This window comes from Capra hircus, chromosome 20 (genome assembly GCF_001704415.2).
Source record: "Capra hircus breed San Clemente chromosome 20, ASM170441v1, whole genome shotgun sequence".
Taxonomy (NCBI): Eukaryota; Metazoa; Chordata; class Mammalia; order Artiodactyla; family Bovidae; genus Capra; species Capra hircus.
The window spans coordinates 1,169,865-1,193,110 of record NC_030827.1 but is presented as its reverse complement, the minus strand read 5'-3'; the positions used below and the strand labels follow the sequence as shown (position 1 = coordinate 1,193,110).

Genomic DNA, 23,246 nt, shown 5'->3' with positions numbered 1-23,246 from the left:
ATGAATGATGAAAGGGAGGTTTGCCTCCCTTGGGTCTGGATGTGCAGGGCCCTTCTCTCTCCCTCTTGGCACTTTATCAGCACCAGATGGGGGAGAGTGGCTCCTGCCCGAACAAGATTGCGGGGCCCATCCTGGGCCCAGCGTCTCACTATGAAGACACCCTCTTCCTTCCAGCTCCTCTTCCATGTGCGCTTCCCAGCCCAGCTTCCAGCAGCCGTGGTTCATTCTGGCCGGTGGGAGAGAGGATTATGGATGGGAGACCTCCCTGAGCAAAGGCATGGTGCTAGGAGTGTGCCTGGTGGGCACAGGGGGAGCACCATGGGTGAACTGGCTGTTGGGGCTACAGTTCCAGGCAGCCAGCAATGAGGCTGAGGCCCCTCATCTTGGTGGAGGTAGAGAACCTCGATGGACTGAGGGACATGTGCCACATGTCTGGATGAAAACTCAGCTGTGTGTTTGGCCATATGCTGCTGGGTATGGGTGCTGGGAGTTGGTGGCTACATAAAATTGGGCTTCCCAGGTGGTGCTGGTGGTGAAGAACTTGCTTGCCTGCCAAAGCAGGCAGCAAAGATGTAAGAGGTGCAGGTTCGAAACCTGGGTCAGGAAGATCCCCTGGAGGAGGAAATGGCAACCGATTCCAGTATTCTTACCTGGAGAATCTCCTGGACAAAAGAGCCTGGTGGTCTATAGTCCATAGGGTCGCAAAAAGTCGGACATGACCGAAGTGACTTAGCACAGGATTAGCTGGGAGAGGGAGAGATTGCATCATTTGATTGAAAAGCCTTAACTCCCTTGTTCTTTGCTGGATTCTGGAGACATGGATGGGACTACCACCCAGTCTCTGCCCTCTTGTTGCTTATAATAAAGTAAACAGATTCAGTCCCTCCAGTTTTTCACGAGATTCAGAAACAAAGAGCATGGAGCCCCAACAATCCACTCCATCCTCCAGTTTTCTTGCCCTGTAGATAATACTTGTGTTTGTGTGTACCCAGTCTCTTGGTCCTATCTGACTCTTTGCAACTCCATGGACTGTAGACTGCCAGGCTCCTCTGTCCATGGAATTCTCCAGGCAAAAATACTAGAGCGGTTGCATTTCCTTCTTCAGGGGATCTTCCCTGCCCAGGGAAGATGTGGATTGAACCCACGTCTCCTGCATTGGTGGGCAGGTTATTTACCACTGCGCCACCTGGAGATCCAGTAGCTAGTATTTAGGAGATGTGAATGGGGGCAAGTTACTCAGCCTCTCAGGACCTCAGTTCCCTGTAAAATGCGGATGATGAAAGTGTCTACCTCATTGCTGTGAGGATTTGGAGGAGATGGACAGTGCCTGATACGTCATGAGAACTCAGTGAATGACAGACCTGCATTTATTATTATTGTTATTATTTCCCAGCAATAATTTCCTACATTAGTACAACTTTTTAATTTACAAAGCCCTTTCTCTTACAATGGGCTTCCCAAGTGGCTCAGTGGTAAAGAATCCATCTGTCAATGCAGGAGATGTGGTTTTGATCCCTGGGTCAGGAAGATGCCCTGGATCAGGGGAATGGCAACCCACTCCAGTATTCTTGCTGGAGAATCGCATGGACAGCGGAGACTGGTGGGCTTCAGTCCATAGGGTTGCAAGAAGAGTTGGATGACTGAGGGACTGAAACCAACATGTCTCTCTTACAATACATCATTTAATCATCTTGAAAGCCTCTGAGGTTGAGCAAGTGCTATTAACCCATTTAGCAGATGAGAAGAGTGTCTTGCCCAGACTGCACCATCAGTCATTATGGAACCAGGTTATGAGCCCCAGGGCTGCAGCTCCGGGCCTGGTTGTTATCAGTGACTATTCTGTCTTCATACAGGGGCACTGTCAGCCCTGTGGGTGGTGCCCAGATGTGGAGCAAGTGAGAGTCTAGTTGAAATTTGAAGAGCCTTGTCTTGGCGATAGGGAGTCCACAGGCAAGTGGGAAGTCACTTGTCTCCAGCAAGAGAGGGTAGGCCAGAAATCCATGAGCTAGGCATCTGATATGGTCTTATATGGCACAATTCTCTTGTGCTGACCCTGCAAAGGCCTGTCTCTGATTTCCTGTGTGTCACTCAGCAGATTCCCTCCATGTGTGAAGTGAGCAATGGGGCCAGCTCTCTGGTGGATGGCGTTAGCTCCAGGTTGCATCACAGTCCCTCCCACTCCTCCTTCGCAACAGACCTTAACATTATTCTATGATTACTTCGCATCATCCTTCCCAAATGTGCATCAAATTAAAGAGTTATTAGGGCATGGCAGGACATGTTTATGGGGAAGAATTTCCTTTAAAGTCACAGCTCAGCCTGAACTCACTTTATTAGTGTTTATACAGAGTATGGAGTCTGTTCCAGGGCAATCCATGTTTATATTCGTGGAGCAATCACTGCATGCCTTGGGTTGACCCTTCCTGTTTTCTCAAAGCGATTATTGCACCTCTTTTAAAAGTGAATCATGTGTGTATTCTGTGGCTGATCAGGCTTGGAGAGGTGGATCGTTCAGAGAATGACACTTAACTGCATCTTGCCAATGGCATAGATTCTGAAGGGTGCAGTGGCCAATGTGGACCGGAAGTGGGCTCCTTTAGAACAGAAACACGTGGGCAGCCAGGCCCCCTTATGAGCACTTCCTTTGTCTTTCACTTCTGTCATGGGCAGTTTTTGGCTCTAGCAAGTACGAGTGCTGTGTTGATTTGCTCAGGATCGTCCCACCTTTTTTTCATGTTTTGTTGATATTATTATTAATGGCATCCCCATTGACTCACAAAAGGACTGAAGTTTGGGTGATAAACTATGTGGTCATTCTAACTCATGTCTGCCTTCACTGCTATAAATGAAATATGGACATCCACTTTCAATCTCAAGCCGTTGTCAACGAAGGGCAGATGCAGCTCAATTAAAACTGCTGATAAAGAGCTTAAGTTCTGATCATTCAGTCATTCAGCAGATGTCTGTCTGTGCCTTTTATCTGCTAGACATTGTGCTGAACCCTGGGGATTCAGACACAAGTAAAATATGACCCTGATTCTCATGGAGTTGGAGTTTATTGGTTTAGCTAAAATGAAGGGTTTCATTATGAAAATTCTCTGACAAGATCATTTTAATTTGTCTTCTGCTCTTCAGGACACACAGAATTTGTTTATTGTAAACAGATTGCTAACTTCTCAGACACTGACACCTGACTACCTGTATGTAAATATCCGTTTGGTGTTTGGTATTTATCAGCTTGTGACCATAGATGAGGGTTTCAGTATTCCTGTCCCTCCATTTGTCCATCCATAAAATGGGACTAATAATGACGTTGATTTTGTAGGCTGGTTATGAGGATTACAAAAGGCACTGAATATGAATGTTTGGCATGTGCTGAACATCCAATACATGCTGGCTCTTGCATAATAATTACTCAAGCTTCAGATATTTATTTAGACTCTAATAGGGGCTGGCTGCAGCTTTTGTACTTCTGTTGCCTGGAACTTAGGCCACCTTCTTTAAAAAGAAAAAAATAAGAAAAGCGTATTTAAGGTAATATGTGTTAATGAAGTTCAAAGCCTGTGAAAATTATCCTGGGGGCTAATTCAGGGTCTGTGAGAGTCTGACCCTGGGGAGATCAACCAGTTTATTTACCCCCTTTTAAAACTTAAAACTCAAGATTCAAAAAACTAAGATCATGGCATCCATTGCTTCATGGCAGATAGATGGGGAAACAATGGAAACAGAGACAGAGTTTATTTTCTTGGATTCCAAAGTCACTGCAGACAGTGACTGCAGCCATGAAATTAAAAGGCGATTGCTCCTTGGAATAAAGCTATGACCAACCTAGACAGCGTATTAAAAAGCAGAGACATTACTTTGCAGACAAAGGTCTGTATAATCAAAGCTGTGATTTTTCTAGTAGTCATGTATAGATGTGAGAGTTGGACCATAAAGAAGGCTGAACACTGAAGAATTGATGCTTTCGAACTGTGGTGTTGGAGAAGACTCTCGAGAGTCCCTTAGACTGCAAGGAGATCCAACCAGTCAATCCTAAAGGAAATCAATGAATATTCATTGGAAGGACTGACACTGAAGCTCTAATACTTTGGCCACCTGATGTGAAAAGCCAACTCATTAGAAAAGACTGTGATGCTGGGAAACATTGAGGGCAGAAGGAGAAGGGGACGACAGAGGATGAGATGGTTAGATGGCGTCATCAACTCAATGGACAGGAGTTTGAACAAAATCCAGGAGATAGTGTAGGACGGGGAAGCCTGGTATGTGCAGTCCATAGCATTACAAAGAGTTGGACAGGACTGAGTGGCTGAACAACAAAAACAAAATCGGAGGAGGTAGCTTTTCTTTACTCAGAGTTAGAAACAGAGCATGGAAGCAGGTCTTAGATGCTTAGCTTCTAGACATCCCTTCCCTCTCTACCATATCACCATTTCAGCCCGCACAGACAAGGCTGTGCTGCAGGAACAAAAAGTCCAGATGTATCAGCGGTAAAACGTAAGAAAATGCATCACTTCTTCATATCTGGGTAGTGGCTGGGTGGCCTGTATTCCAGTCGCTTAGGAGCCTGGGCTCCTTCCGTCTTGGAACACCAGCATTTTGACATGTGGCTTACACATGTCAGGAAGACATGAGAAGGGAAGTGAGTGTGATGTTGTGCAGAATGTTTTACAGACTTGCCCACAGTTGGCGTCTGTCACGTCCATCCACATTCCTTTAATCAGAAATCAGTCACGTGGTCCCCACATAATACAGAGGGTGCTGGGAAATTTCATCCTGTGTTTCCCTAGGAAGGAAATGAAATTGTTTCATTAACACATAACACTGTCCCTGACATCCTATGTACCCACCATTTTCTGCCACATTTTCCAAGGCTGACCTCGGTCGCTTCTGAGATGTCTGTTTCTCCCAGGGAGTTGCAGAGTCATTTTTTTCTCATATGCTCTCCTATACAGTGTGGGAAAGGGTTTTGAGAACAGATCTTCTGGGAAGAGTTTGAGAATTCTGGGCATGATAAAGTGGGACATAAGTAACCCTTTGGGTTGATAGTCAACTCCTGGAGGTTACTGCTTAGATCAAGTTGCCTTAAGTCATCACAGGAATAATTCAGGAAGGATTTATTTTTTGAGAGTGAGGTTTGGAGTGTCTGGATATGTGTTGTGGATGGAGAGATATTTCTGTGGATGCTTTGTGGAAGGGTGATGTGTCTGGGTGGACTAGGAAAACCAGGGGAAGGGCTATGGATGAGATCAAGTGCCTCTTGGAGGCTAATTAAGCAGCAGGTCCCACCCCCCTTCCCTTTCTGCATCTTACTTGCGCTCACATTTTACATGAATAATAATCATCAAATAGGTGGTGATGGTCACTTATTGAGTACTTACTATTGGACAAATCCTATGCTAGAATCACTTTATCATCTCATTAAATCCTTACAATATCCTTGGAGCTGGGTGCTGTTATTATACCCACTTTAGAGACGAGGCAGCAGCAGCTGAGGAGTGGGTTCAGTAGCTTGCCTGAGATCACATTGCTCTCTGGTAAGATATGAGCCCAGACTGATGCCAGGGCCTGCTTTCTTAAGCAATAGCCTGTGGAGCACGGATCTCAAACTCACGTGCCGGCAGGGACCAGGCAGGTGACATAGCAAGGGAAGCAGATGAACGGGACTGAAGAGTATCGGAGCGCTTGTCCTTGGCCAGAACGGGCAGTTAGTTGTCTTTTCGCTCCAGTTTCCAGGGGCCACGGAAGCCCAGGCTGTCGCATCATCTGAGTTGGGGGAGACAAGCCAGAATTCCAGATCCGTGCATGAAATGACCTCCAGTGGTGTTTCAGTGACAAATGTTAAGTCCTATTGAGGACCAGACTAAACATGTCTACGGGCCAGTTAGGCCCGTGGGCTACCTGTTGGCCGCTTCTACTCGGCCACCTCCAACAAAGAGCTGGCCATGCCCCAGGTATGCCTCTTCCTGCTGGAGGTGAAGCTGAGCAGAGCAAACGGGGTGCAGGGAGCCCTCCTGCTGCAGGGAGAGGACAGTGGAGCCCCTGTGCTCCCTCCCTCTCCCCGCAGACCCTCACCACCACTGCAGCTGCCACCGTATCCTCCACCACATCTGAGCATCCAGGCTGCCCCTCTGTCTGGCCCGCTCTCCTCCCTGCAGGTAGCTGTCTGCATGGCGCTGGCTGCAAACTTCTGCAGGTGTAAAATTATATATGCGAGAGTGTTGCCAAGCCAGACATTTAGCCCAGGGAGGCTTAGTTCCCAAACAACTGAGGTAGCATGAAGCCAGTTTTCTAAATCAGATTCAGCCATTTCTCTCCTGAATGTGTGTATGTGTTTTTAAACTTGTATGTGGTTATAACTGATCTGAATGTAGAGCAAAAAGTCGGAGAACAATTGAATGATCCCTCCTGTTGTGCGAGTCGGGGGAGGTACGGCAGGAGGTAGGAGCTCTGTGATGGGTGTTCTGTGGCCTGGTGGGATGGTAATTTGACAGTTCTGGAACACATGCTGTTTTTTCTCTTCCATTGTTGAAGACGGATGGATGGCATTAGGTCCTTTAGACTGGGAGAGAAAGCAAAGAAAGAGAGACACTCATTAAGGCAGGGCAGTCTGAGCAGCTCCCAAGAGCTGCCCTTGGGGTTTTCAAGGAACGTTTGCCTTTGGCCAGTTTTCCAGAGTCTCGAACAGCTGTAGCTTTACTGAGAGTCTGCCTGCGATGCAGGAGGCCCAGGTTCCATTCCTGGTTCAAAAAAAATCCCCTAGAGAAGAGGACGGCTACCCACTCCAGTACTCTTGCCTGGAGAATTCCATGGACAGAGGAGCCTGGCGGGCTACAATCCACAGGCTTGCAAAGAGTCAGACACAGCTGAGCAGCTAACACGAGCTGGTCTCTTCAGCTATGGGGAGAGTCTTATTTCAACTGGGTCAATGTGATTTTTTTTTTTTTTTGAGGGAAGAGAGGGCATATTAGTAATACATATTTACTGTGGAAAACATTAACAATACTAATGAGCAAAGTGTGAAATGTTTAAAAAACTCTTCACCCCAGGATCCAAAGAAAACTAGCGTACATTTCTCTGAACGTCTCCCAGAGGCCTCACTTCACTCAAGGGGTCGGGGAAGAAGGCGGTGGGAGGGTAGAGTCTGTGGTCTTGGCTCCCACAGAATTTCACACTCCTTTGGGAGAAGAGGCAAACACACAGGAATCAGCCAGCAGCACACGAGGTGGGAGAGAGTGTGATGGAAGCCCAAAAGGAGCTGAGCAGGGGCTGAGCGATGCGGAAGCCCAGAGCAAGGGCAGGTCAGCGTGGGACGGAGGGGCTGCGAGCCCTGCAGGGAGCAGGGTTGGGAGGCTCTGCCCAGCCTGCAGCGAGGGTGTCTGGGGCCCCTGGAGCTGCTGTAACTGGATGCCACAGCCTGGGTGGCGTCACACAGCCGAAGTGCACACTGTCATGGCCGCGCGGGCCAGCCTGCAATCGCGGGGCCGGGAGGGCTGTGCCTGCTCTGCAGTCTGTAGGGAGTCCTTTGTCGCCCTCGTGTCCGCGCAGGGCCCTGCCCTGCCCCTCCCGGCTCTGGGGGTGGCTGGCGCTCCTTGGTGGTCCTTGCCTTGCAGCTGTGCTGCTCCAGCCTCTGCCTCTGTCATCGCACGTCCTCCCTGTGGGCCTCTGTCTCGTGCTCCTCTAAGGACTCCAGTCGTATTGGGTGAGGTCCCACCCTCACGGCCTCGTTTAGTCTCATTGCACCAACCAAAACCCGATTTCCAAATAAAACCACGTTCACGAGTGCCGGGAGATAGGACTTCAGTGCATCTCATGGGGACCACAGTTCACCCCGTAACTGAGGAATAGGGTCTGGACAGGGAGCGGGCTCTCGAGGCCAGCACATGACACGACGTAGGTGTCGATGGAGCCGCTAGCATGCCTCCTGATCTGGTGGGAGCTCGATCGGCGTCTGTGGGCTGGAAGCAGGAACAGGCCTACAGTCACCAGGTGGACATGGGAGGTAAGGGGAGGGGTAAACGGGGAGACTGGGATCGACACCGCACATCATTATATATATCAATAAAATGGAGACGGAAATGGCACCCTACTCCAGTGTTTCTTGCCTGGGAAATTTGATGGACAGGGGGGCCTGGTGGGCTATGTTCCATGGCGTCACCGTGGAGTCAGACACAACCTAGCGACTGAACCACCACCACATGCATAAAATAGTTAACAAGGACCTACTTATAGCACCGGGAACTCTTCCAAATACTCCTCATTGCAGAGGGGTTCTTCCCTGTGGCCCAGTGGCTAAGACTCCACACTCCCAATACAGAGGGGCCTGGGTTCGATATCTCGTCAGGGAAGTAGATCCCACATGCTGCAGCTGAGACGTTGAGTGCTGCAGCTAAGACCGCCACAGTCAAATAAATAAATTATAAAAGAAAATTCTCTGTAGTGGCTGATATGGAAAAGAATCTAAAAAAGAGTGGGTAAGGGTACATGTGTAACCAATTCACTTTGCTGTGTAGCAGAAACTAACACAACATTGTAGATCAACTATAGTCCAATAAAAATGTTTAAAAAAGAAAGAGAATTAAATGAGGTAGGCTGAAAGGGTGATGAGACCCACCTGGCTGCCATGCTCTTGCTTCAGGAAAGAAGCTGGAATCTGGGGGAGACTACGTGGCTGCAGGGAGCAGGCTTGGTGTCAGGGAGAGGATGAGGGCTGTTACGTCAGATCATTTCCCTGCCTGACCCCCTGTGGTTCTGACTGCCGAGGGCCTGAAGCCTGCCCCGTGGATGTTCCGCTGTCTAGATGACGCCCCCACCTCGATATCCCGCTGGGGCCTCCTGCTCCAGTTACCTGCACCTCCGTCGTCGCCTAGACTCTTCAGATGCTTTCTGTAGTCTCAGTGTGCTGTGCGTCTGTCCCTCCTCTCGGAAATCTTGCCTTTAGCCTGTGCCGTCCTCTGGCTGCTGCTTTTTGCTTTTCTTGGACCAAATCTCTCCGTGTGAGAGAGACCCCTCCTGGTCACCTTAGCTGGTGCCCCTGCTTCCTCGCACCTCCCTTCTCTCCACCTTACCCTGGCGTGATTTCCTGGTTATCTCCCCATAGCCTATAGTTCTGTTGTTTATTTGTGGTTGCCTGTGTTGCACTGTGTTAGTTTTCTAATCCTGCACAAATTTGCAGCTTTAACAGCTCCCATTTATTACCTTGCATTAGCTGGGGGTCTCTGCTTCAGGGTCTCACAAAGCTGCAGTTCAGCTGTTGGTTGGGGATGTCGTCTCATCTGAAGGCTCAGCTGGGGACAGACCCACTTCCAGACTCTTGAGGTTGTTGGCAGAACTCAGTCCCCTGCAACCTGTTAGACAGGCTCTCCGAGCTCTTGCTGGCCATTCTCAGGTCCTCACTGGATGCTGTAGGGGCTGCCTCTGTCCCTCTCCTGATTGACCTCCGGAACATGCTGCCCGCTTCATCACAGGCGCTGAGAGAATGGGTCCCCTAGCAACGCAGCCACTACAGCATACGTGAGGCCATCACAGTGGTGACCTCCTGTCGCTTTTGCAGTGCTCTATTGGTGAGAAGCAAGCCATCAGGTCCCGTCCATGCTCACCAAGAGGGGATTACGCAAAGTTGCTAACGCCAAGGGGCACTGACCGAGGAGGTGCTCTGGAAGCTGTCTGCCACCCTCTCCAAGAGGAGAAGAGTGACAGCAGGAGTCAGGCAGGAATTGAAACAGGAGGAGGGAGCAGGGCAGAGACTTCCAGAAGAACGATGTAGCCCAAGGACGTGGCATAGACTGTCGCTGTTGTTAGTCCCTCGATCGCGCCTGACTCTTCGTGATTCCACGCACCATAGCCCGCCAGGCTCCTCTGTCTGTGGGATTTCCCAGGCAAGAGTGTTGGAGTAGGTTGCCGTTTCCTTCTCCAGGGGGATCTTCCCAACCCAGGGGTCAGACCCGCATCTCCTGCACGGGCAAGTGGATTCTTTACCACTGAGCCATGGGGGAAGCCCGTGTGACATAAACGGATTAAAACCAAGCAGGTCCAAGATGGTAGACAGGATGGTCAGATCGGCGTCCGCCAGACCTTGAGCCTCAGTGTATGTTCATCGTAGTACACCAGCCCAGTAAACGATACACCCACCAGCACCAGCACCGTTCCAAGGTGAACCAGTAAAGACCAAAAAGTGAGCAATTCCTAACAGTCCCTGCCCTGTTCCCCCAAACAGTTGCCATAATCCTCCCACTCATTAGCCTATGAAATTACCCAGTCCACAAAAGCTAACCATCCCCTATCCTGGCACTGCTGTCTCTGAAGGGGGTGGCACAGAATGAGGTGGCTGGATGGCATCACTGAATCAATGGACATGAGTCTGAGCAAACTCCGAGAGATAGTGAGGGACAGGGAAGCCCGGCGTGCTGCAGTCCGTGCGGTCGCAGAGTTGGACACGATTTAGCGACTAAACAACGATAATAAGAACAATACTCCGTAGACTGTGTTTCTCTCTAAATAAATTCACTTCTTACCTATCTCCCACTGAATTCTTTCTGGGTTGAGACATCAAGAACCTGAGCTTCACTGCATCCTGAGACCAGGTGTGTGATCCCAGTTGGAAGGCTGTGGGTTTTGGCTGGGTTCTCGTCTTGGCCATGTGGGTTCAAGTCCCAGTCTGAGACACACCGTTTCCGAATCACAGAGCTCCTGAAAGGAACTTCTTTGTTGTTGTTCAGTGCTCTATCCCTGGCCACAAGCACAGAGCCAGGTTCAGAGTAGGTGTTTAATAAAGGCATACTGGAGGGAGAAGGGAAGGAGAAGGAGAAAGACAGAGGGAGGAAGCAAGTAACGAAGGAATGAGGGAAAAGGAGGAGTGTCTGCTTTCCCCTGCAGCATGCCAAAAGTAACAGCTAAGCAGATCTGCTTGCGGTTATCCTGAGGCAGTGCCTTGGGGTTTTTATATGCTGTTTCTTTTATTGGAATCCTCTTTTCTCCCTCTGACATATTCCTATGCCAACCACACTGGCCATGACCAAGTCATTCTTGAGGTCTCAATTAAAATGTTACTTTTTCATGGAAACCTCTCTTGACCCTGAAAACCTGATTACTCAGTCCTGCTTCCTCTGTACTCTCCCACAAGCCTTTACTTACACCTCTGGCACCGTCTGGAGCAGGAGTCTGAACACTGCAACCTCTAGGCCAAATCCAGACTTCACCCTGTTTTCTAAATAAAGTTTTATTGGAGCACAGCCACACCCATTAGTTTGTGTATTTTACAGCGCTTTCATGTTAGGAAACAAAGTTGAATTGTTGCCATAAAAAATATGGCCAGCAGAATCACATTGATTTATTATCTCACCTTTTAAAGAAAATGTTTGTGAATCCCTTGGGCTTTCCTGGTGGCTCAGATGGTAAAGAAGCCGCCTGCAATGCGGGAGACCTGGGTTCAGTCCCTGGGTTGGGAAGATCCCCTGGAGAAGGGAATGGCTACCCACTCCAGTGATCTAGCCTGGAGAATTCCATGGACTGTGTGGTCCATGGGGTTGCAAAGAGTCGGACTTTCACTTTCACTTTTCAGTGTAGAATGCTTACCACAGCCTGTGGTATTTGACCCTTTATTTGTCTCTTCCCCATTAGCCCCTAACTGCTTAAGGATGGGGATCATGCCAGCTTAACCATTTCCCAGCATTTAGTCCAGGATCTGAAACTTAATGGTCAGGATATGTTTGTTGAATGAATGAGTGAAGTGTCTGTCAGAAACAGGAAACTGGCGGAAACACTCAAAATTAGGATTGCCTGAGGAGGGCTGATTTGTTGTTGTTATTCAGCCTCTGAGTCATTTCCATCTCTTTGTGACCCCATGGACTGTATGTAGCACACCAGGCTCCCCTGTCCTCCACTGTCTCCTGCAGTTTGCTCAGATTCATGTCCACGGAGTTGGTGATGCCATCTAATCATCTCATATCAGCTGCCCCCTCTCCATTTGCCTTTCCCAGCATCAGGGTCTTTTCGAGTGAGCCAGCTCTTCGCATCAGGAAGCCAAAGTATTGAGGCTTCAGCTTCAACATCAGTCCTTCTAATGAATATTCAGGACTGATTTCCTTTAGGATTGACTGGTTTGATCTCTTTATAGTCCAAATTATTCTCAAGAGTCTTCTCCAGAACCACAGTTCAAAAGCATCACAAGCAACTGTTTCAGAGTGGTGGCTGTGGCTCAGGGAAGCAAGACTAGAGGTGATGGAGCCTCTCAGAGGAGAGGAGAGAAGGCAGCATGTTCTGGGGCAGGAAGTGGTCAGTCAGGAGGAGGAGCTGTGACCTCTGGTGGTGATGCTAGCTGACCTGCATGACCTCTCAGGGTGCCCACCAGGAGGATGAATGCCCTCCTTCTCTCTGCTCCCTTTCTCCCAGCTCCTGCTTAACTTAACTCAAAGAGAGGCAAGAGCCCAGGGGCCAGCCCTGCAGTGTGCTCCATTCAGGTCAGCCTCCCAGTGCAGAGAGAGGCGAATCACAAAGTGAAGCCAAAGCTCCCTTGCCAGCTTCTTCTGGCTTTGTTAGGCCCTCTTCTTTGCTGGTTGTAAACAGGGGTTCAGACTAGGTAAGGAACATCTTAAGTCTAGCTCCTCGTACCCTGTCCTGAGCAGGAGTCCCCGGATTGGGCTATGGGATCTTTTTCTTTTTAATTTTGGCTGACCTGGGTCTTCGCTGTTACACACAGGCTTTCTCTGGTTGCAGTGTGCGGCCTTCTCACTGCAGGGACTTCTCTTGTTACAGAGCACGTGCTCTAGAGCCAGTGGGCCTCAGTAGTTGTGGCACCTGGCATAGCTGTGCCACGGCGTGTGGGGTTTTCCTGGACCAGGGGTGGAACCCATGTCCCTAGTATTGGCAGACGCATTTCACTGGCATAGCTGTGCCACGGCGTGTGGGGCTTTCCTGGACCAGGGGTGGAACCCATGTCCCTAGTATTGGCAGACTCATTTCGCTGGCATAGCTGTGCCACGGCGTGTGGGGCTTTCCTGGACCAGGGGTGGAACCCGTGTCCCTAGCATTGGCAAGTGGATTTCGCTGGCATAGCTGTGCCATGGCATATGGGGTTTTCTGGACCATGGGTGGAACCCGTGCCCCTAGCATCAGCAGGTGCATTTCGCTGGCATAGCTGTGCCACGGCATGTGAGGTTTTCCGGGACCAGGGATGGAACCCGTGCCCTTAGCATTGGCAGGTGGCTTTCGCTGGCATAGCTGTGCCACGGCATGTGGGGTTTTCCTGGACCGGGGTGGAACCCGTGCCCCCAGCATCAGCAGGCGCGTTTTGCTGGCATAGCTGTGCCACGGCGTGTGGGGTTTTCCTGGTCCAGGGGTGGAGCCTGTGTCCCTAGCATCGGCAGGTGGCTTTTCAGCCACTGGAGCACCAGGGAAGTCTGGGCTTGATGTGAGTGCATCACCCATCTGAAGGCCTGTGAGCCTGTGGGCCTTCTCCGGCCTCAGACCTTCTGCTTCTCTGTGGCCCCTGTCACGGCCCTTCTGTGACCACGAGCCCCCACCCCCAACACACTGCGTCCCCGTCTGCTCCAGGGGCCTTCTCTCTGAGTTCCTGCTCTAACAGTTCCCTCAGGTCTCTGACTGCCCACTCCCCACAGAACCTGTCACTAGATTACATCTCTTACTGTTTAGTTTTTCATACTCTTACACCGTTCTCTGTGTATCTCGTAAGTCTTAGTCCGTCTCCTAAGCTCTCTAATGACAAGGACCAAGGCATAGCTTCTAAGCCCACTTGGTTCTGGACCCCCAAATAGAATTATAGGTCTCCAAGTTGTCAGGGCATTCTAGATCTTGAGTCTTGCTTCCTACCCATCCCAGATGCCCTCTAGGCATCATGTCCAACACGAGTCAACAACCAGTCTCCGCTTGTGTGCCCCTGTAATAGGGAGCCACTCTGTTGTAGGGTGGTGCTTATACATTTGCCCTGTGTTGAGACCTTATTTTCTCTCCTGACACGGAGAAGGCAGCACTGTGTGTGTCCTGATCACACAGGCGGCGTGCTCACGTGTGTGTGTGCTTTGTCCCTCAGCTGTGTCTAGCTCTTTGTGACCCCATGAACTGTCGCCTGCCAAGCTTCTCTGTCCACGGGATGTCCTGGGCAAGAATCCTGGGTGGGTTGCCATTTTTTCCTCCAGGGGATCTTTCCAACCCAGGGATGGAACCACATCTCTGGCATCGTCAGGCAAGTTCATTACCACTGAGCCACCTGGGAAGCCCGCACGGAGGGCTGTTGGTCTTAGAGTCTGATCTGAATGGATGGTGTATCTCTGGCTCTGTATGTTTCCTCATCACAGATGAATGTCTTTGGTGAAGCCAGTCCTAACCTACACCTCTGCATCCTCCCCCTCCCCGTCGATGGTGTGGATGAAAACAACCATTCCAAATGCCGTACAGAAAGTATTTCCTCACATACTTTATCTCCTGAATCTCATAGTAATCCTGGAGAGCTGGCACTTTTTGGCTCATGCTTTATAAAAGTCTCAACAACAGTACCAACAACTGAGGCCCAGTAAAGTTAAGTGACTTTCTCAAAGTCACATAGCCCAGAAGTGAGGAAGCGAGGACTCAAACGCTCCTCTCCCGAATTTGCAGTTGAAGCCCTGTTTCTCCACCCCTGTGCTGGGTTGGGTTTTGCTCCTTTCTTCATCCCCCAAATGACAAAAAGAAAATGTTGCAAGAATGCCACAGAGTTAATCAAAAGAAGGATAAATATACACGTGCCAAGATAAGGACAGTGGTCTGCCCTAGAACATTTCTGCTTCATTTTTTCCAGTGTTGTTCTGAGTTACACTTCCTCTCCACCCCACCCAAGGTGTCGAACAGATGTGAGAAAAGCACAGAGCTCCAAGTCACAGCCCTGCTTCATGAGTCACTGACGGGGATGGGGAACAGCAGTGCAGGGTTACCGTGGTGATGCCTAATCGTGGAAGCAACATGGCGGGTGATGAGGAACATGGTAGAAACCAGACGTGGGCAAGAACAGCAAGAGCTCATTTCCTGCTGTAGTTTGCAAGGGGGCTCAGCACTCCCACTGGCTCAGGTCTCATGGGGAGATGGGATAAAAAGTGTGCACCGTCTTGGCTGGAGTGGGGAGCAGCAAAGCCACTAGGGTTATCCCTCCACTTTCCTTAAGACATACGATGATCAATTCTGCTCTGTTCTGTTTATTTAGTCATTAGTTTTTCTTGGTGGTGCAATTGGTAAAGAATCCGCCTGCCAACACAGGGGATGCAAGAGACGCGGGTTCAGTCTCTGGGTCGGGAAGATCCCCTGGAGAAGGGAATGGCAGCCCACTCCAGTATTCTTGCCTGGAGAATCCCATGGACGGAGGAGCCTGGAGGACTGCAGGCCATAGGGTTTCAAACAGTTGGATGCGACTGAACACACACACACCCTGATGAAGTAGAAAATGTTTAGATCCTAGTTGGGGTTGAGCAGCATGATGTGATGGTTAAAAACATGATCTCTGCGTTCAAGGAGCCTGGGTTCAAATCCCAGCCTTGCCACTTACTGCTTGTTTGACCTTGTGGAAAGTTGATTTATGGATAAAATCTTCTAAGCTAGAGTGCTTTATCATGTGAAAAGTGGGATAATAAATGTACCTACTACATATGATTGCTGACTGGATTTAAGTGAAGTGAAGTCACTGAGTTGTGTCCGACTTTTTGTGACCCCATGGGCTGTAGTCTACGAAGCTTCTCAGTCCATGGGATTTTCCAGGCAAGAGTACTGGAGTGGGTCACCATTTCCTTCTCCAGGGGATCTTCCTGAGCCATGGATCGAACCTGGGTCTCCCGCATTGTAGGCAGACGCTTTACCCTCTGAGCCACCAGGGAAGCTTGGTGCATTGTTTGGCTCAACAAATATTGGCTCTTTTTAAAGCTAATCTTTAGTATTTTATCTACTGAAGGAAGGTAGTAGTTCACATCTTCCAGAACTGTTGCAGAGAAAAGGAAATAGAAAGAATACAAAGCTCCTGACTCTAAGATACTGCATTCTTCAGTGTCGAGTGCTGTATCAAACAGTCCCCAAGTTTCAGTCACTGAAGAGTTATTTCTTGAACATGTCTGAATCTAATGTGGGTAAACGGCGGGACGGGAGAAAAGTCTGTGTTCCGCAGTTTTTCAGGGTCTTGGGCTTTTTCCTTCTGCCACACTTGCAGTTCTCCACTGGAACAATTGAATCTAGTCCAAGATGAGGAAAAATAAAGAATGTGGAGGTGGGAAGTTTTATGGATCAGGCCTAAAAGTGGCGTGTATTACTTCTGTTCATGTGACACTCGCTCCAGTAATATTGCCTGGAGAACTCCATGGACTGGAGCCTGGTGGGCTACAGTCCATGGGGTCACAAAGAGTCAGACACAACTGAGCAATTAACACTTCCGCTCATGTAATGGTGATGAAATTGCAGTCACGTGGTTACACCTTCCTGCACGGGAAGCTGGGAAATGAGGCCTGTCTGTATGCATCAGTAGGAAAATGGATTGCTAATATAATACCATGTGATTCCCATGGCATCCAAAGCCCCACTTAGAAAGATGGGCAACCCTAATCATGCAGCCTTTACTTCTCAGAGCCTGAGAGAAGGGCCAGTTCTTACCTTATCCCTAGAACGACACGTGCCTTTGGCCCTTCTAAGCCATCACTGGCCACGATGGCAGGACCAAGGGTCTCAAGAATGACAGGCAAGTCTCCAAAAGGACATGCCATTGACAGTCATGTAAATAGAGTTCCATTTTTTATGGTCAATTAAATATTCATACATTAAATATTTCTCTTCCGTCTCTCTATTGTTGCAAAATGAGTCACTCTAAAACTTAATGGCTTACGATACACACTTGCTTTAGTATTGTCTCTGATGGTTTCTCTGACTAGGAGATTAGGAATGGTTCAGCTGGGTGATCTGAGTTTCTCATAAGTTACAGTCAGGTGGTAGCTGGGCTGGAATCTCAGAGGTGTCTGCACTTAACACATCTGACCTTTAAGCAGGAAAGACTCAAAACAGCCAGGGCTGGACCAGCCGGGGCTCTGCAGAGGTCTCTCTGTCTCTCTGGCCCCCTCCCGTGATCTCACCGGTGGGGACTCCAGGTCTTCTGATCTTCTCGCACGGCATCTCAGGCTCTAAGGCAAGCGCCCAAAGAAGGAGCCAGTCGGTCACTTACTGCCTCTTCTGATCCAGCTCAGAAGTTCTGCAGCGTCACCCCTGCTATAGTCCTGTTTGCCTACACAGTCACAAAGTCCTGCTCAGGCTCAAGGGAAGGGGGCGTAGACTTCACCTCTTGAAGGCAAGTGTATCAAAGAAACTCTTTGCAGACATGTTTTGAGAAGGCCCCACTTTTCCGTCTCCCATCTAGACACTGAAATGGCGTCCCCATCTAGCATCATCCCAGGTGGGATCATTCATCCTGCACATGGTCCGGAACTCATACTGGGCTAGAGTAGACTGATTTCCTCAAAGAACAAAGCTGAAGGCTGAGACATATGGCTGGAGGTCCACAGGAGCCCGGCCTGGGATGACGGGGATGGAACAAGCACGTGAGGCGGGGCAGCCTTTTCTCAGCATCACTTTCCTTGGTTCCGTTTTCAGCCAAGAAGCTGGTAGTCCAGGCTCTGTCCCCCCACAGCCTCGAGATCTTCAGGTAGGGACATGCTTGTGTGCTGACTCGCTGTAGTCGTGTCCAGCTCTTTGTGAGCCCACGGACTGTAGCCCTCTCAGGCTCCTCCGTCCATGGGTTTCTCCAGGCAAGAATGCTGGAGTGAGCTGCCATGCCCTCCTCCAGGGGATCTTCCCCTACCCAGGGATCGAATCCGTGTCTCCTGAGGCTCCTGTGTTACAGCTGGATTCTTTACCACTGAGCCCCTGGGGAAGCTGCAGGTAGGAGAGGGTTACATAAAGCGTGGAGGCTCAGAGAGTTTAAGTAAGGTACTCAAACTCATACAGCTCGGATCGGGGAGTGGTAGAGAGACTCGAGCCCTGACCTGTGCCTCCTCAAGCCTGTGTGCTGTCTGCCTGCGGAAGTGTATGCATTAGGCAGGGTGGAGCGTTGGGGGCAGATGAACAACTCAGCTCTATCCCTACCCTCTGTCTGCAGCCAGATACCAGAGAATTAGATGTCACAGACAGGCTGCAAGGGAGCGGCAGCTGGAGGGGACCACTCTGGGTGCTGTCGTTCTATTAATATTTATTAGCCACAAAATGCACCCCACTTTTCTCCTATAGGAAAAGAGTACACTGGCAGAGTCCCTTGGGCAATCCCAGGATTCATCTCTAAAGCACATAATTTGGGCCGGGACGGTCCTCTGCTCTTGGTATGCTGAAATTTCAGAGTGGAAGTTTGTCAGGGGAGGCTGAGAGGATGGGAGGGTTGGGGAATGTAATTCAACTAATTATAGTACCAATAGGTTTCAGGATTGAGTATTTAACCAGTACCTCATAAGCACTGTGTATGCATCATCTCATTTAACCCTCATGAAAACTCTTGAGGTCGAGACTGTCCCCCTCATTTTGTTGATGGAGAAACTGAGCCTTGGAGGTGACATGAACTGCCTATAAGTCACTTAGTACACGGCACTACAGGCGTTGAAACTCGTGGTTGCTTCCCTCCGAAGCTCAGCCTCCCAGACACTGACTCTGTGCCTGAGCCAACCCCACAATCCCCGCCTGAACCCTTGTCCCCAAGTCCTCAGTGTTTCAGCCACACGCCCTGTGCCCCTTCATAAATAAATGTCAATTGGAAATACCCGTGCCGAGCCGGCAGCGCAAGCTGCTGAGGTGCCGTGCCGTGTCCTGGCGATTACAGCCTTGGCTGTATTGTCACATTCGCAGTGGTCACGGCCCCCAGGCACCCATTCCAGTCGAGACGGGAGGGGAGAAGGAACTCGGGGTGAGGAGGAGCACACCCACGTGCCTGTGTGTGTGCAAGTGTCCGGTCCCTGCAGAAACAGCTAGTCTGTATTTCCCTGTGTAACTCTTGCTCTTCCTTGACGAGTCTCAGCTTAGTCTGAAAAGTCTAAATACAGCCTTTCTCCATCACAAGCTATTTAAGAACAAACTTTGTTACTTTACTTTTCTCAGAGGAGGGGCTGGAATTAACATATACACATTACTGTGTTTAAAATTTGTTGTTGTTCAGTCGTGTCTGACTCATGGCGACCCCACGAACTGCAGCACGCCAGGCTTCCTGGTCCTTCACTAACCCCCAGAGTTTGCTCAAACTTCTGTCCATTGAGTTGGTGATGCCATCCAACCATCTCCTCCTCTGCCATCCCCTTCTCCTCCCTCCTTCAGTCCTTCCCAGCATCAGGGTCTTTTCCAGTGAGTCTGCTCTTCGCCTCAGGTGGCCAAAGTATCGGTACTTCAGCTTCAGCGTCAGTCCTTCCAAGGAATATTCAGGATATTTAAACGAGTCAGTCATAAAGTAAATCAATCCTGATTGTTCCTTGGAAGGACTGATCCTGAAGCTGAAGCTCCAATACTTTGGCTACCTGATGCAAAGAACTGACTCATGGAAAAGACCGTGATGCTGGAAAAGATTGAAGGCAGGAGAAGGGGATGGCAGAGAAGGAGATGGTTGGATGGCATCACCGACTCAATGGACATGGGTTTGAGCAGGCTCCGGGAGTTGGTGATGGACAGGGAGGCCTGGCATGCTGCAGTCCTCGGAGTTGCAAAGAGTTGGACACGACTGAGTGACTGAACTGAACTGAAAATAGATAACCATAAAAAAGTAAAGTAAAATAGATAACCAGCAAAGACCTTCTGTATAGCACAGGGAACTCTGCTCAATATCCTGTAATAGCCTAAATGATTGTTACTTTAGGTAGAGGAAAGCTGGATGAGGGAGGGAGGTGGTTCCCCAGGGAGGTGGCTCAGGGACTCATTTCATTTTTATTTCAGTGGACTTCCGTGGTGGCTCAGATGGTAAAGAATCTGCAGTGTGGGAGACCTGGGTTCGATCCCTGGGTTGGGAAGATCCCCTGGAGGAGGGCATGGCAACACACTCCAGTATTCTTGCCTGCAGAATCCCATGAACAGAGGAGCCTGGCAGGCTACAGTCACAAAGAATCAGACATGATTGAGTGACTAAGCATAGCACAGCACATGATTCTTTAGATTAGAAGAGTAATCCCTCCTCTAACTTGTTTTTTCCTTATACAAAGTGCTAGAATATGAAAATTGTTTCCCTTGTCACTTTATGCAACTTGAGAACTCACTGGTCTTTCTGAGGCATAATATCAAGATTTAGAACCTGACTGGGAGAACAAAAGGATTCGTGAATGTATGGGTGGGATCTGTCACTGGGAAAATGGCTTCTCAGTATCTGAATGTTCTGGAGGGATGCAAAGCCAATTTATAGATACCTTGTTGAGATTCCAACTTGGCCAAAACCCTGAAAAGTTTCTCATCAGTAAGGCATGGTAAATAAGAATTAATTGCTCAGGCTTCATTATTAAGAACTATAACATATTATCCATGGTCTTAAAAAAAAAATCCTGTCTTCTTAGATAATTTTAGTGGACATGGTATTTATACTATTGTTAACAGGTTCATTCTTGACTTTGATTTTTCCCTAATCCTGGTTTTCTGCCACCCGAGGGGCCTCCTTCTCCCTGACACCAATACTGCCATAATGCCTGGAGCTCTTCCATGGCATATTCTTCTTTTTGGGACCTTTCTCAGGAGCTTCAGCCTACAAGCCAGGGCCAGAATAGTCCACGTAGCTGTCTTTACCTGTTGTATGAGATTACTTTTGCCAGGCATATGTTCTGCTGTGTTGGGTTATGGAGTTAAATGAGATATGGTCTTTGCCCTCAGAGAGTCTACAGATTAGCTGGCAAATCGGCAAGTACCTGGCTGGGTACCAAGGTAGTCAAGATTCTTTTGGTTTCAGGTGATAGAAAATTCAACTCAAACTGATTTAGGACAAAATATAAGGGAGAAAGGATAGATTGGCTCACATAGTCTCAAAATACAGAGGAATCTGGCATCAGGCATGGATGGATCCAGCTACTCACAGGATAAGCATCAGGAACCAGGCTTAGCTGCATCTGGAAAGTTCTCTCTTCATGGTATAGCTCAATGGCTTCTGGCAGCTACAGTGGAGAGAAAGCTATGGGGAATTTGAGTCACGCACATACTCCTGAAACAGTTACTGTGGTCACAGGGAGTTAATATGCTTATAAGCCTGGCCTGGGTCAAGTGCCCATCCTTAGAGCTGGGGAGAGGGATCAGCCCCACTTGTATTATATCAGGGGAGGGAAGCTTCCAGAGAAAAATTTGTTATCTGAAGAAGGGGCAACAGAAGCCAGACAGCTAAACATACCAGGCTCTACTACGTACGCAATGGCTAGCTTACTCCATACAGTGTCCTTCAGCCTGGTTGGGCATGCTCTAGGTAATGTTATTAATCATCGAAAGCCTTCTCCTGTAACAAGCAGCATCCCTCCAGCCTGAGCCAGTCTGGGTTAAATAGACCATAATTGTAACCTGCAAAAATCTGACCCAAATTTGTTCTCTATTGCAGTGACCTGGACAGAAATAATATCACGAGGATCACCAAGACGGATTTTGCTGGACTTAAGAACCTCCGCGTCTTGTAAGTAGCATGAGGCTCTCCAATGCATTTTCACCCTCAGCTCTTCAGCCTCGTGGAAATGTCCCACTCCCCTGACATCATACCTTCCAGTGCTGGGCGACTAGAATTCACCCTTCTGCAGCAGAAAGCCCTGCGTTGTACACCCAGGTTTCCTTCCTCAGCTGTCTCGTTCTGTGTCTCTGTGCTGTGGGCTGGACTAGGCTGATGGAAGAAGTCTGTTCTAGTGACAGGGAAAACAGAAGGCAATCCATGAATAAATCATTGTGCCCAGCTTTTAGGGTGGCAGCAGGATCATGTTGGCGCACCATGCTTCCCTTCCGTAGAGGTTATGATGTCTTCTCCAGCCTGTGCATTAAAAGAGCAGACCATTGTCTATGTTCTGAAGTTGAGAGGACTAAGTGGAACAACACATACCTCTTTAGCACAACCCCTAGAAAAAGGGAAGTACTAAAAAGAAACATAAGCTCTTCCCGAAAAAAGGAAAAAAAAATTTAACGGGTGCATAGAGAATGGAAAAAGTAAGAATTCATTGAATTTTAAGTAGATTTAAGGAAATTGTGAGTAAATTAAAATTGATCAACAACTATTATTATTTTGATATTTTTAGAATAATTAATACAACATAACCAGAATGTTGTTGATCCAAAAATAGCTTTAATGTAGCCATAAAACTTCAACTTACTACATGAATTTTAACAACTGAAAATATCTGCACATAGAAGAATAGACTCTCAAAACTTATTCTAGGACTTCTGTTTCGTTGAATACATTGTCAAGTGATAAACAGAAGAAAGCCGACCGTATATTAACCTCCTCATTTCATGTCTTTTATCATCATCTTATTAAAAGGACATTTTTTGCTGTTCTGTTACTTGAAATAAGACCAATTATTATTTTACGCATTTTGCTAGGACAATGCAACAAAGCTTCCTGTTTTATTAAATGCTTTCTGCACTTTGTTGCAATAAATTTGTAAATTTTTCATGCTGAAAAAAAAAAGATCAGTCTGGACAAAAGTTATTTATCTTGTTGCTTAATGGAGAGAAGGGGAAGAAGGAGGGGAGAGTCAGACAGGGTCAGGACACTTACTGAACACCTGCAGCTGCACAGACAGGTAGGAAAACTTGAGATGGGCATTGGTGCAGCGGGGGAGCAAGAAATGTTAGGTTTCATTGCTAAATGGTGAACACTTTTACCCACCCGTAAATATGAATGAAGCTACCTAAATGCATGTCCACTGATGGATCTCAGATGTTCAAAAGTACCAGAGAAGAGCCACTGGACCTCTTTCCTTCCTGACTCAGAAGGTGATTTTGACCTGTCAGTGAGGTTCCAGACTGAGAGTGCAGCCTGATGTTTGTTATGTCCTGGAACTTCACTGGCAGATTTTTACTAAAAGTCACAGCTCAAGTCTTGATGTCTAAAGCCACCTCCTTCTTTTTACTACCAGCCCTTTATAATACAATGCATTTTATTCTACAGGCCAGAAATAGTAGGTTCTGGTCCTGACTTGGAATTTACTTCCCACGTGACCTTGAGCAGACCACTGTACGCTTCTAGGCCTCAGCTTTCTTACCTGTAAACTAGGGAGTGAATAATGTATTAGTTTTTGAGCGCTGCTGTTACACAGTCT

General features: G+C 48.5%; 1 protein-coding gene across 1 annotated transcript in view; it reads left to right on the top strand.

The window, feature by feature from the left end:
* The window catches only part of SLIT3 (slit guidance ligand 3), a 719,548-nt gene that overhangs the window by 32,691 nt on the left and 663,611 nt on the right, over positions 1 to 23,246 (top strand). The window contains exon 2 of the mRNA XM_018065519.1: positions 21,542 to 21,613. Coding sequence (XP_017921008.1) covers positions 21,542 to 21,613 — 72 coding nt within the window. The remainder of the gene's footprint in view (positions 1 to 21,541; positions 21,614 to 23,246) is intronic.